The 15,022-nt window shown below is 40.2% G+C and overlaps 1 protein-coding gene across 2 annotated transcripts; it reads left to right on the forward strand.

The window, feature by feature from the left end:
- The first annotated feature begins 7,380 nt into the window (after window positions 1–7,380).
- LOC148717886 (uncharacterized) lies at window positions 7,381–13,550 on the forward strand. 2 transcript variants are annotated; one of them, XM_088742154.1, is made up of 2 exons: window positions 7,381–12,141; window positions 12,433–13,550. In XM_088742154.1, exons 1-2 carry the CDS (start codon window positions 7,829–7,831, stop codon window positions 12,452–12,454), a joined length of 4,335 nt encoding a protein of 1,444 aa, XP_088598280.1. In that variant the 5' UTR covers window positions 7,381–7,828; the 3' UTR covers window positions 12,455–13,550. The 2 variants fall into 2 exon arrangements, with proteins under 2 accessions (XP_088598280.1, XP_088598281.1); XM_088742155.1 differs by lacking the exon at window positions 12,433–13,550 and having other exon boundaries at window positions 7,381–12,145.
- Window positions 13,551–15,022: the final 1,472 nt, after the last annotated feature.

The raw sequence follows: 15,022 nt of genomic DNA on the forward strand, positions 1-15,022 counted from the left end.
AGTGCAAGTTTCTTACAGTTGTCTGAGGAAAAGGGGAAAACAAAAAGGGAAAACAAAAAAAGGGGAAAAAAAAGGGAAAACAAAAAGGGAAAACAAAAAGATAAAACCCGCGGTAATTGCCGCTGCGAGTTTTCAGGAGAGTGTCTTCCATGTGACCTAGGTTCATTTTCCCCCTCTCTCCCCTCCCAAAAATAAGTATTAATCGTTGATGATTATTGAAAGCCAAGCTAGATCCTCTCCTTGATGTCATTTGCTTGTTCCCATATTTTAGTCGCCGGATTAACGCCCTCTAAGGTGAGACCAGTGATGTGGTTATTTTAGAGCAAATTACCCATCCATTTTGTCCGTTTCCCTACCTATTATATCAGTGCGTATTTTTGTCTCCGATCATGCAAATCACACCTGCAAGAAAATGAAAAGTTCATGGGGACAATGGGCCAATTTTCACGCACAGATAGCTTACTGTTTCAAGACAGCAAGTTCAGTTGTACCATGATCAGGAAATCCAACCTTCCAAAAGGGATGAACGTGGTTAAGTCTGACGTTGCATTAAATGTTTAAATAAGTAAATGTTTCACTTTTTGGATGCTCAAATCCATCATTAGTCATAAATGAAAGTGTTACGTTTCAAACCGAAATACAGTCACTTAGTTTTGCTGATATTTTTCTCTTCGATGATGCAAATCACAACTGCTAGAAAATGAAACGTTTATATATGACGACAGTGAGCCGCTTATCGCGCAAAGATAGCTTACCGTTTAAAGAGAGAAACTTCGATCAGTTGTGTTGTGATCGATCTTGTGGTGCAAATCCAACCGTTCCAGCGAGAAACAGTGAAGCCTTACTTTCCCTGTAAAAAAAGGCACATTTTAAAATTTATTTTGGCCTGTTCAAATCCATCATTAATTATACAATTGTGACGTACAAAACCGAAATGCTATGCACTTATTGACTGAGTGGTCGGGCCGGACGGGAAAATGTTGGCTCTAGGTCACGACGTACGGACCTCGCTGCGCTCGGTCTGTGCTTCATAACTGGGAGGCAAAAATTTTCGCGTCCGACCCGACCAAACTCAGTGAATAAGCATTATGTGATCTTACCATTAACATTCCATTGACTAAAAATCTAGGACTCAATAGATAGGTACACGAACGCAAAAAAATTGTTTTGCATTAAATCTTTTCCTTTATATTTTCGATTTTGAGCACAGAGAGGGGGGGAGGGGAGGGGAGGAGGGAATAACAATAGAGCGTGACAGCGGAAGTTTCGGAAGGCTGGGAAAAGTGCTGACTGCAAATCAGCGCTTTCGGTTATTTCATTCAAGCATCAGCCAGATAGTCAACATCTTGGTAAGTGCGATTGATAATCTTTTATAGTCACTCGGTTTTAGTCAGCTGTAGTTATTGAGTAACTCTAAAGAGGTACGACTCTGGTGGGAAAGCCCAGTAAGTGCTTTTCGATCTTTGTGTGTGCACTTTGTAGTTATGTCGCGGTGTGAAAGAATCGTCACTACACGAGTGAAATACAATCGTCTTACAGCGACTTTTTTAAACCTCTGTGGCTTTATACCCCATGATTTATCCTCATTAGCTAAGATTATTGAGTATCGCTCACTTTGAGAGGCTGATGATCAAAAACTAAAGTCAGACCTGTTTATGATGTGGACTGTCCCTCGCTGATAGCATAGGAAATTCGTGGTGCTTTATTTATCCAGTGGCTATAATCTGCATCGGTAATTAACTTGACCTTGTTTTGGAGGGTTCAACAAACGAATCAAAGATCTCAGTAAATACGAATTGAGTTTCCGTTTTGTACTCAAGCATTTCATAGCCGAGATACCCTTCGCTGAAATCTTTGGATTTTTGCAGTTCTACGGTACAGCCTTTTCTAAGGGTGTTATCTGTTTCTATGTTTGTTAAAGCGCCTGAATCTCGAAGAAGATAAGTCAGGCTATGGCACTGCACTGACGCTCACAAAGAGAGATGTTTTGAATTCATTTTTTCTTGGAGAAACTGAAACTTGTTGAATTCTGGCTATACAACATCATTGATTTCCCAAGATTATGAATCACTCTGATGAATTGCTAACGCTTCAAACGTCAGCTCTAAGGTGGATAAAACGTGAAGACATTGGTAGCTCATGTGAATTTGGGTTTTGAACTTTATGAAGTCACGTGAAAACTGGGCAGAGCACATTGGTTCACGCCACGCACATGAAAAATCACTTATTAGGTAGAAAATTCGAACCTCCTTACAGTTATCTTGATCGTATTCGATATTTGATTAGTTCCTATATCAGTGATTTTGTTAAATACTTTGAAGAATCACAAATTTCCAGCAGCAGTGTTTGTTTCCTTCCCGATTTTTTATTTTTTTTTTGTTTGAGGGTAGTGGGCGGCTGTACACAGGCTAGTACTTTTGTCTTCGATTATGCAAATCGCACCCGCTAAAAAATGAAAAGCTCACGACTGACAATGAGTTGATTATCACGCACAGATTACTAACCTTTTAAAGAAAGAAACATTAGTTGAACTGTGATCGATCTTGTGATGAAAATCAAACCATTCAAAGGGCTGAACACTGAAGCCTGACGTTCCCAGTTGAAAAAGAATAACATTGATTATTTTGGCGCGTTTAAATCCATCATAAAAGTAATAAAAGTATGACCTACAAAACCGAAATAAATTCACCGAAATAAAGCTCTCTTGTGTAAACTACTCATTAGCTCTCCATATCTTCCTCCTCCTTCTTTCTCCTGTGGTATTCAATTTCTGTTTTCAATTTTCAAAAATGTGGAGTTTTACCCTCGCCATCTTCTGTGGAATTAGAGATATATTTCTAAGTTATAATTTCAAAAATTTTTTGAAATGCCAATCATTACTTCAAGTCTCGTACATATTGAATCACTTGGGGGGAAAAATAATCTTTTGATATTTTTCGCGATTGCATTTGATTTTTGATCAGTTCCTAGTTTCAGTGATCTTGTGAAATACTCTTGATCACAGTTTTTATTTTTCCTTCAAATAATCACAAATTGGCAGTAACTGTGTTTGATACTTGTGGGGGGGAAGGGGGGCATCCAACGAAGTCTTTGGAGAGATTTTACCCCCTATCTCACAATTTATAATTGTAAGGCATTCTGTATCCTCTTAAAGTCAAGCTTGACACAGTTCTGAACCTCCTACCCCTGCCGTGTGAAACACTTCAGATACTTAATAATTAGTCCATGAGTGCCAGCTGGATACGGGATGGCTTTAAACAGTCTCGTATCCAGCAAACGTGAATGCAATAATTGTTTTATTACATTTCATTAAATCTTAAACGTTTGGATATTTTCAGAAAAGGTTTTCAGTTTCCAACACACATTTCAATGCATTTCCATAAAAGATAAATCGAAAATGAGTATTAAAGCACTTGAATGAACCAATTCGAACACTAGAAACGCAATATTCAGAACTGGTTATGATGAAAAGAAAAGCTGTGGGGTATAAATGGTGTTACCTCCACATGATTGCAAACGATTACAACGAGTATATATATACTGCGGTGTGGGTCTTTTACTACTGATTAAAGACTATTACAATGAACCCATCATTCTCAAATACGGTTTATTTGGCTCTGTCCATGTAGTCTTGGAAGTCAAATTTCCCCGAATTCCGAGAAAAATCAGGTAATTTTGACATCAAATACAAAAAAAAGAAAAAAATAGAAAAAAAAAAAAACAGTCGTGTTCATAGGAATCTTTCCATCTTACGTAAGGGAAACAGAAATACTAAATTAAACGGGAAGCAAGCTTTTTACCGTGTACTTCTCATGATGCTCGTTGTACTTGCCATGGCGCCAAACTAAGCTCGCACATAATTTTGGTCGAAGGCGCGAAGCGTTAGAAATATAAACAGACATCTAACAAGAAGACTTTTTATGGCGATTTTAAGTGAAAATCAACGGAAAGTGGAAAGAATTCTTGAGGGTAGTTATAGTGTTTTTATATCTGGAAAAGCCGGCAGTGGAAAATCGTTCTTTCTGCGATATATTAAAGAGAAAATTCGACGGAAAGGACTACATTGTTTTGTAACAGCACCAACTGGCCTCGCTGCACAGAACGTCGGTGGTATAACCATCCATTCATTCGTATATATTGTCAACGGTAACAGTGTGATCCGACTTTTCATAAAAGTTTTCCAATATTCTGTTGAATACAAAAAGATTTAAAGTTACTTTAGCTTGAAAAATTCAAAATAAAGCCTTATATGCTTGTCATAATAGCAGTCGTTCCAACGGTTTTCTTTGTTTTGAAATTTGAAAGCGAATAGATTAACTTTAAATGATAATAAAAACTTTGAATACTTACATTTTGTTATGGAAATTACTGCAAGTCGAGCGTGAAAGTAGTTCGCGATCCCTTATAAATTTGTTCTTGCTGTTACATTTCTCTTCCGAGCAACGAGCGCTGTTCCTAGCAATTTACAACACGTTTCAAACGGCTGAATTTCAACGGTTTCACTCCCCGTTATTTCTCGCCACTCCGGGGCTCGTCCAGAAAACTCTCGCGCCTTCGGCGCTCGCCTGCGATACAAAGCATCAGCGGTAAACAATACTAAAAAACAAAATGGCGGAAATTCTAACTTGCGAATAAAGAACGAATAAAACCAGGTTAAAAAAAATAAGGTTTTGCCATGTTCCCTTGGCCTAACGTTCCCTGTTGATGGAGGAGAACATTTTTTTATTTTTGCATGCTCAAATACATTTTTAGTTATAAAAGTGTGACGCACAAAACCAACTGAAATACTAGTAATAAACTCAATCAATAAGTATTTTTCATTACATCGCTCGCAGCGCCCGTGGGCGAGATAAAGCGAATCTTATTTATCGATTGGCTACCCGAGTGGGCAAGGTGGGCTCATCTTGCCCGCTCGGGATTGCCCGCACTGATCCAGCGTATGAAAAAATTGAATTAGAACTAAGTTGGTAATTCTTGGACAATTTCGGCGATGGAAACGCAAAAAGCGGCACAAGATAGTCAAAACAAAGAAAACAGAAGCGACTCTCGTGAGTTTGTTGGGCTGCAAAGACAGTTGGCTTTCTTTCCCGGCTCTTGAAGTAAACAAGTTATATTAATATTCTTAATTCTTACTAATGCGAAATCTTTTTGCAGTATGATAAATATTTTATTAACCGAGCTTGTGAGGTCAAGATGGCTGGATATTAACCTCGTTCTTTTCTCGCATTTTCATGGACCTTGACTTCGTCTCTGTCCATAAGAATGTAAAAAAAAAAAAACTTGGCCAATATCCAGCCATCTTGACCTCACGTTCGGTTAATAACGCATATATCATATGACCACCAATTGTTGAAAATCTGAATCTGACGCGGAAGACGGGCACACCAGCACGAAAGAAAATTCTGTAATAAAAATTTTCTTTTAATTTTTTTTTGATTAGCCTAGAGGAAGGAAGGAGATAAACTAAGACACAAATGATCTGGATCCCCAAAACACTGTGGAAGCGGAAGTTTCGGAAGGTTGGGGAAAGTCCCAACTGTAATGCATTATCTTTGTTGTTTCACTTTCAAAACATCAGCCACAGTTATAGTTCTTTAGTAACTCTAGAGAGGTGAGGTGCTAATGGGAACGCCCCGTAACTGCTCTTTCGATCTTTGTGTTTGCGCTTGTTATGTCACACTGTGAAAGAATCGCCACCACACGAGTGAAACACATTCCTTCTATGGCGACATTTTAAAACCTTCATGGCCTTATACCCTATCATTTATCCGCATTAGCTAAGATCATTGAGTATCGTTCACTTTGAGAAACTGATGAACTCAGACCTATTTATGTTGTGGACTGTCCTTCGCTGTTATCGCAGGAAATCAATGGTGCTTCATTACGTCACTTTCCAGAGGCTGTGATTTGCATCAGTTATTAACTGGACCTTGCTCAAGGAGGGCTCAAACGATTGAAAGATTTCGATACAAACAAATTGAATTTCCGTTTTCTTTAAGTGCACAGGCGTTTCATAGCCGAGATACCCTTCGCTAAAATGTTTGTGTCGCGTTCCCGAACCAAGTCCTTGCGGGAAGTATTGATCCGGAGTTCGCCGAGTTCAACCACACACTACAGGCCTGATTTTAAACCGATTTATTCCTTGGTTACCACTGAAGCATGCGGTGAAAACTACAACATTAAAAAATTTACGCGTTACGCAACGGAATAGCTGTGAATAGTGAAAACTGTCCGTCAACGAACGAAATAAGCGGCAGAGGATAAACTATAATTAAGCTTACGTTATAATTCCTGCTGGCTGTGTGAAGGCAAAAAAGATTTCTCCAATATTTCCACTTTTAACTATCTCTATGGATATCTTGTAGAAAATCCCATACAAATCCTTATAAATCGATATGCAAATTGTGTTCCTTGTGTGGTTCTCAAAGAGAGCTTGGGCCGCCTGTGGTGTATCTTAAAGCTTCCTAAGGTCGTTTCCGTTACAAAGGTCGTGAAAAGATCGGGTTACAGGGTTGCGAAAGATAGCGATGATTAACTAAATTACACACTAAAATCACGTGCGTAACACAAGTGTGTTGCGTTGTTCGTGACAGTTTGGATATTAGCGTTCTGCGGCACAGATTTTTCCAAAGAGAGTAATCTGTAATTTTTTTTTGCGTGTCTGTCAAAGCATCTGAATCTCGAAGAAGAAGATAAGTCAGAAAATGACACTACACGCTCACGAAGAGAGATGTTTTAATTTTCCATGAGAATCTGAGACTACTTAAATACTGGCGATCCAACTTCATCGACTTCCCACTCTAAACGTCAGCTTTACGATGGCCAATTTGCATTAACAACTTAGTTGACTAAACCAAATTATTTTGTTTTACCCCCGTCGAAGCATGTAGGACTACAGTTTGTCTACTTACCGCCTTGATTAATGTTATTGACAGTAATTATTTTGTTTTACCCCTGTCGAAGCATGTAGCACTAAAGGTTGTTTACTTACCGCCTTGATGAATGTTATTTAACGTAATTACACGTGATGGACATTCTCATAGAAAACGCAACAACAAATGCTGTTTCACTTTTACATCACGTGATAAGATGAAAGAACGACAAAGCTAGATCCAATGACAAATGGTAAACACCACAGCGTACACTATTGAGTTATAGATGCACGCGGGAGGTTGCTAAGCAGGAAGGAAGCGTAAAAGTCGCGCGAGGCGATAGCCGAAAGCGACTCTAGCTTCTTGAGTGCTTAGCATACCTCCCACGTGCATCCATAACTTAATAGTGTACACTGTGGCGTTTACCATTTGTTTTATAACATAATATTGATACATTGCAGCAAAAGAGTTTTCTTTTATTAAACAATTCCTACGTGACTAGAAAAACAAGCGCACGCGGAAAACTAGTCTTTGCATTTGCTCACGTCAGCAGCGTACACCCATGGGCAAATGGTGGACGCTGAATTAACAAATCAGAGCGCGCGCTTTACTTTGGTTATGCTATGAAATCACTTGGATAACAGTTTACTTTCACAGCGTAACAGCCACACAGTCCGTTTTCAAAAAATCTGTGGTCAAGGTTATTTTATAAGTTTTACCGAATTTACTCGCTTGATTTCTTCGGTTTTCCCAATCCAAGTCCATTTTCCATTTATTTCTTATTCTAAGTCGATATTACTAAAAAAAGTTGACCATACCAGTTTTTTCAAGTTTACATATAGCTTCCTTTTCGTTGTGACTCATAGTAAATCCAGACTATCTAGTCATTTGTTGACTTGTGTAACTAAAAATTAAATGTTTCCCTAATTTGAATCAAATAACAGGAAAGGATAGCAATGGAAAACCTAACGATAGAAACCATGATAACTTCCTTGAGCATAGGCATCCCTATTGCCGAATTCCTGCTAAACTCAGATCGTGTTCAGAAGGCTACTGAAATATTCAGCGAATGCTTGATTTTGCTAAATAACACCAACCAGAACAGCAAAGACCAATTTATTTCACCATGTTACAGCACCATCTACCAACTTCTCCTTTGCGCTTATCTTCGTATCGACGACTACATGAATGCAGAAAGATACGGTAGGAAACTTCTCGTCCTATGCAACGAGTCTGGTGCCTTAGTAGAAAAAGGATATATAACCATGGCCCTAGCAGGGATAGTTGAGAGTCAAAAGAGGTTTATTGAAGCCAAACAACTTTATGAAAAAACGGTAAATATAAAGAGACAAACTGGTGATAAGATTGGAGAAGCAAACGCCTGTGAAAGACTCGGATATATTTTTTATGAACTTTGCGAAAACGTAAGAGCGAAAAAGTATTTTGAGAGAGCCCTTGCCTTAACAACCAAAATTGGCGACAAAAGGGGAGAAGCATCGTGTTACGGAAACCTAGGAGCGTTGCTTAATTCGCTTGGGGAATACAACAAGGCTATCGAGCATCTCAAAAAAGGGGTTTTCATCAGAACTGAAATTGGCGACAGGAAAGGAGAGGCAGCCGACTACGGAAACCTAGGTACTGTGTTTCAGTCGCTCGGGAAATACGACACGGCTAAAGAGTATTACAAAAAAGCGCTTGTCATCAGAACTGAAATTGGCGACAGGGAAGGAGAGGCAACCGACTACGGAAACCTAGGTACTGTGTTTCAGTCACTCGGGCAATACGACAAGGCTAAAGAGTATTGCGAAAAAGCGCTTGCCATCAGAACTGAAATTGGCGACAGGAAAGGAGAGGCAGCCGACTACGGAAACCTAGGTACTGTGTTTCAGTCGCTCGGGAAATACGACAAGGCTAAAGAGTATTACGAAAAAGCGCTTGTCATCAGAACTGAAATTGGTGACAGGAAAGGAGAGGCAGCCGACTACGGAAACCTAGGTACTGTGTTTCAGTCGCTCGGGGAATACGAGAAGGCTAAAGAATATCACGAAAAAGCGCTTGTCATCAGAACTGAAATTGGCGACAGGAAAGGAGAGGCAGCCAACTACGGAAACCTAGGTACTGTATTTCAGTCACTCGGGAAATACGACACGGCTAAAGAGTATTACAAAAAAGCGCTTGTCATCAGTACTCAAATTGGTGACAGGAAAGGAGAGGCAGCCGAGTACGGAAACCTAGGTAACGTGTTTCAGTCGCTCGGGGAATACGAGAAGGCTAAAGAATATCACGAAAAAGCGCTTGTCATCAGAACTGAAATTGGCGACAGGAAAGGAGAGGCAGCCGACTACGGAAACCTAGGTACTGTGTTTCAGTCGCTCGGACAATACGACAAGGCTAAAGAGTATTACAAAAAAGCGCTTGTCATCAAAACTGAAATTGGCGACAGGAAAGGAGAGGCAGTCGACTACGGAAACCTAGGTACTGTGTTTCAGTCGCTCGGGGAATACGAGAAGGCTAAAGAATATCACGAAAAAGCGCTTGTCATCAGAACTGAAATTGGCGACAGGAAAGGAGAGGCAGCCGACTACGGAAACCTAGGTACTGTGTTTCAGTCACTCGGGCAATACGACACGGCTAAAGAGTATTACGAAAAAGCGCTTGCCATCAGAACTGAAATTGGCGACAGGAAAGGAGAGGGAGCCGACTACGGAAACCTAGGTAATGTGTTTCAGTCACTCGGGCAATACGACAAGGCTAAAGAGTATTGCGAAAAAGCGCTTGCCATCAGAACTGAAATTGGCGATAGGAAAGGAGAGGCAGCCGACTACGAAAACCTAGGTAATGTGTTTCAGTCGCTCGGGGAATACGAGAAGGCTAAAGAATATTACGAAAGAGCGCTTGTCATCAGAACTGAAATTGGCGACAAAGAAGGAGAGGCAGCAGCTTACGGAAACCTAGGTACTCTGTTTCAGTCGCTCGGACAATACGACAAGGCTAAAGAGTATTACGAAAAAGCGCTTGCCATCAGAACTGAAATTGGTGACAGGAAAGGAGAGGGAGCCGACTACGGAAACCTAGGTACTGTGTTTCAGTCACTCGGGCAATACGACAAGGCTAAAGAGTATTGCGAGAAAGCGCTTGCCATCAGAACTGAAATTGGCGACAGGAAAGAAGAGGCAGCCGACTACGGAAACCTTGGTAATGTGTTTCAGTCACTCGGGCAATACGACAAGGCTAAAGAGTATTGCGAGAAAGCGCTTGCCATCAGAACTGAAGTTGGCTACAGGAAAGGAGAGGCAGCCGACTACGGAAACCTAGGTAATGTGTTTCAGTTACTCGGGCAATACGACAAGGCTAAAGAGTATTACGAAAAAGCGCTTGTCATCAGAACTGAAATTGGCGACAGGAAAGGAGAGGCAGCCGACTACGGAAATCTAGGTACTGTGTTTCAGTCGCTCGGACAATACGACAAGGCTAAAGAGTATCTGAAAAGAGCGCTTGTCATCAAAACTGAAATTGGCGACAAAAAAGGAGAGGCAGCAGCTTACGGAAACCTAGGTAATGTGTTTCAGTCGCTCGGGAAATACGACATGGCTGAAGATTATTACGAAAAGGCGCTTGTCATCAGAACTGAAATTGGTGATAAGGAAGGGGAGGCAGCAGATCTTACAAACCTTGGAACAATGTATAGAATTCTCGGAGATTATGAATTTTCGGAAGTATACTTGGAGAAAGCATTATCCATATCCAGAAATACTGGAGATAGAAGAAAAGAGTTCCATATTTTGAATGGTTACGCCGTTTTGTATTTATTAAAAAACAAAATCAAAGACTCCCTTTCATGTCTTCATATATGTATTGAAAAGTATGAGGAGATGAGGTATTTCTTGGGCGGCACTGATGAGTTCAAAACATCATTTCTGGAAGACTCAGGAATTTTTCCCTACAAGCTGCTAAGTACTTTGCTTTGTGTCACCGGAAATGTTCGTGATGCTCTTTATGTTGAAGAGTTAAGTCGAGCGAGAGGCTTATCGAACTTGATGGCAGAGAAGTACTCGGTTGAAACGCACATCTCTGCTAACACACAGTCTTGGTTTGGCATTGAAAATATTTTGAGAGGGGAAAAGAATTGTACTTGTCTTTACATTTCTTATTTTCAAAATGACGTGCATTTGTGGATCTTAAAAACAAGTGGAGCCATTCATTTTAAACGAATATCACAAGAAGAGAATCTCGTTCAGGCTGGGTTGTCCAGAAACTTTCCTTTGAGTCAATTTTTGGCTGATAACTTCCGGAGTCTTGGTATTTTGCCTACTGTAGACTGTGAAGATCGGTCTTTAAATATGATTGAGTCGCAACCTCTTACCGCCGAGAAAAAAAGCTTAGCAAGGGTGCGACTGGTGGAGGAGGACGAAGAAGTTATTTCAAGTCTATCGTTGTGTTACAAAATCTTTATTGCCCCAGTTTATGATTTGCTTGAGGAGCTTGAAGTTATTATTGTTCCGCACAGTACTTTGTACAAAGTTCCCTTTGCCGCCCTGAGTGAAAAAGAGGGGGCCAAATACCTCTCGGAGACGCATAGGATCCGTGTCATTCCTTCTTTGACGATACTCAAGATCACTCAAGACAGTCCAGAGGACTATCACAGCAACACTGGTGCCTTGATAATAGGCAATCCCAAGGTAGATTGGTTGCTGCCATTGCCAGGTGCTAAAAAGGAAGCGGAGATGGTCGGACAACTCGTGGGCGTTCCGCCCCTGGTAGAAGAGGAAGCAACGAAGCAGGCAGTTCTCGAAAGGATAAGTTCAGTAAGCCTGATACATTTCGCTGCCCATGGCAACGCCGAAAGAGGAGAAATTGCTCTCGCCCCCATTCCTCCTTTCAACAGTCGAGATGTTATCCCACCAAAGGAGGCTTACATGTTAACGATGGCTGATGTCTCACGAGTGAAAGTCAGAGCTAAACTGGTGGTACTTAGCTGCTGTCACAGTGGAAGTGGACAGATAAGAGCTGAGGGAGTTATTGGAATTGCCCGTGCTTTCTTAGGATCTGGTGCTCGGTCGGTGTTAGTTGCACTTTGGGCCATTCCAGACACAGCAACAGAGCAGCTGATGTGTCGGTTCTACGAAAATCTTGCTGAAGGAGAAAGTGCCAGTGAATCTCTTCATCAGGCCATGAAGTGGATGAGAAATAACGGCTTTACCAAAGTGTCTGAGTGGGCTTCGTTTACGCTGATTGGAGGTGATGTGAGGCTCGATTTTGACGAACTGAGGTAAGATTCATTCATAAAAGGTAATAGAAGGTGGCTATGGCTTACCAGTCGCTAATGATTAGAGCCAACCATCTGTGACCTTGAATATAAAGGCTAGTTTGATATTTACTTGGTTTTGGAGAGTAACAATTGACGCTCTCTGTTTGGTGTTAAATGTAGATTCTTGAAAGGGCCTCACCATCAATCAGATATACATGTAAGCGGAAACCATTCGTTTTCCTACGTTTTCCTATTGCGCCTGTTGTGATTGTATTTTGTTTTATAATTTGTTCTTATTTTCATTCGTTGCAGGAAAAAAGACCTTGACAGTTAAATGGCGACTGATGACTCTAAGGAAACAGAGCCAAGAGACTTGTGGATGGATGAATTAAATAGAATAAGTAGAGAACAGACTCTAAATATTTTCTCACCCTCTAGTTGAAGTGAAAGGCAATTTTTGATGTTTTATTATTGTGTATTCGGCATCTTGAAATATTTATCCGGAGATAAATTTGGATATTTTGTGTTTCTTCTTTCCCAATGTTCTTCCGATGGACGTATTGCTTAGGCACTCGGGCAATGTTTTATCCTTCAAAAAAATTACAATTTTAAATGATGTTCTGGTTCATTAGTCTCGTCTGTTAAATTTGTCAAAACGAAAACGAGGCCGTCTCCAGAAGTGTCACTGTGATTTAGTAGGCAATTTTTAAGTGGTGAAAGAAAAATGTGTTTACAGCGCCAGCAACGTGACAACTCAATTTAACAACTAAAATTAAAAATCTACCGGCATATCCGAGCAGCCTGGGAGTCACACAAAGCGTGAGAAAAAAAATTACATTGTACCATGTGCACGGAGCATTGTTGACATGATGCCCTTTTGTAAAGTACAATCATTACAATTTAAGTGTTAAACGAGCGACCTAAGTCTGGAAGGGTTTTTTCCAAAGCAATTTCGTAGGATTAGTCAACAGAACCTTTTAAGTACGGTATTATAGGACTGATTTTGATGTAGCATCTTTACAGAAACCCTTTCTTGGACACCGGCTTGAAATATCGAGAAAAGAGAATACATGAACCTCAAAATAGGACCAGGAAAAATGTCTATTGTATGATTTTTATGAAGTGGAAAAAGTTATGGTGGCATCATTTTGACTCTTGTTCAATAAGTCACTTGTAGATTGCAATTAAGGAGATGATGTCTGTTCGCATGCTCATATTAACAATTGCCTTTAATTTTTGCCTTTTTAAATTTTGCTGTTATGGCCATCAGCGGTTTCTTCTCGTTTCCACGTATTTTCTGATCATTCCGCGGAAAATACACACGGTGCCCTTTTTTGGATGTGGCCTATGTAACTTTCCTAAAGGAAAGTAGTTAAGCAACTGTTTCTGTAACCACCCCAACGAGTAAAAATAAATGTTAGCTTAAGATACATCTTAGAAAATCTCTTGAACGTTTGACTCCGGCAATCAGCTAGCAGAGTAAAGCAGTAGCGGCAAGGAAACGGGATAAGGAATACATCTGGCGGGACTCGGTACCCTAGATAAAGGGTCTACATGCTGTTCACTGACGCTTTCCGAGCTGAAACTAGAAGTGAAGGGCATGATCGCGATAAGTTTCCTCTCTATCCATGTTACTTGATAGTCATTTTCCAACGCCAAATTTGTGATAAAAAAGCGAGGGTTTCTAGTATTCTGGGATCATTTCTTATTCCAGTATCAAACGTTTTCATATGAGAATGATCATACCCTACTATGTGAGCCAAGCAAATTTTCCATCGCGAAAATTATCTAAAGGATTATGATTTTATAAGGTTATGAAATCATGCTGAATAATCCAAACATGATAGCTGAACTATAAGTATCGGTGCTTGATAGATCAAGTACCTCATTATTATGAACGTTAACAGCTGACTGACCGAGACTAATACCCGTTTAGAGGAGTAGAAAGTCTATCTTTCCGTACGGCCTTTAGAGTGGGAGGATCACAGGGCGGTCACAGCTCCCACTTTCCGTGCCACGTTCTCCGGCCTCCAGCGCTTTAGTGGCCTTTTACCTTCCCCCTCCCGCCCTTCATTGAACTACTCCCATCTTTAGGTTAATGAAAAAGATGGGAAACCTTGGTTTCACTTGCAAGGTGTGGCAAAACCCACAATTCTTGAACTTTTTCGGGCCTTGCAAATTTCTTGAAAGGGAGGGAGGGTTAGTAATTTTATTTAGACAAATATTATCGCAGGCTACTTTACATTAACCTGGTTATTACAATTTGACCATTGCTTCTGACATCGATATATCACTATAGAGACCGTCTCAGTCTGCTGTGATATATAATAGCTGTTGCATTTTTCTAATATGTATTGACATTCATAGAAAAATCCAGAATTTATCGGCATCATGCCATTTAGAAATGATATCATACCATCTATATGCTGACGACACCCAATTATATATTGCCTTTAAATCTACCAGCTTGAATGACATCCAACAAGTTAAGTTGAGAGTGGAATGCTGTGTGAGGGACATTGATGAATGGATGATAAGAAACTATCTTAAACTAAACCAGGACAAAACGGACCTTGTAGTCATCAGTTCTAGATTCCATCCCATGCCTAACATCGGTCACATTACTGTTGGTTCTGAGTGCATTGCACCTCGCGACTCTGTTCGTAATTTAGGGGTTCAGTTTGATAGCATATTTAGTTTTGAGGAGCACATTAAGAACATTTGTAAATCATCATTCTATCATTTGAGAAATATTGCTAAAATCCGCAAGTACTTAAGCCAAGATACATGTAAAATCTTAGTCCATGCATTTATTAGTTCGAAAATTGATCACTGTAATTCCTTATTACACGGCCTTCCTAAGTATCTGTTAGCTAGACTACAGGCAGTTCAGAATGCTGCA

This window comes from Stylophora pistillata, chromosome 13 (assembly GCF_964205215.1).
Source record: "Stylophora pistillata chromosome 13, jaStyPist1.2, whole genome shotgun sequence".
In the NCBI taxonomy this organism is placed as follows: domain Eukaryota; kingdom Metazoa; phylum Cnidaria; class Anthozoa; order Scleractinia; family Pocilloporidae; genus Stylophora; species Stylophora pistillata.

Bases quoted from the DNA above. Each gene is read 5' to 3' on its own strand.
- LOC148717886 (XM_088742154.1), top strand. From the start codon at position 7,829: ATGGAAAACCTAACGATAGAAACCATGATAACTTCCTTGAGCATAGGC. The intron at 12,142-12,432 runs GTAAGATTCATT...CATTCGTTGCAG, and splicing joins CTCGATTTTGACGAACTGAG to GAAAAAAGACCTTGACAGTT.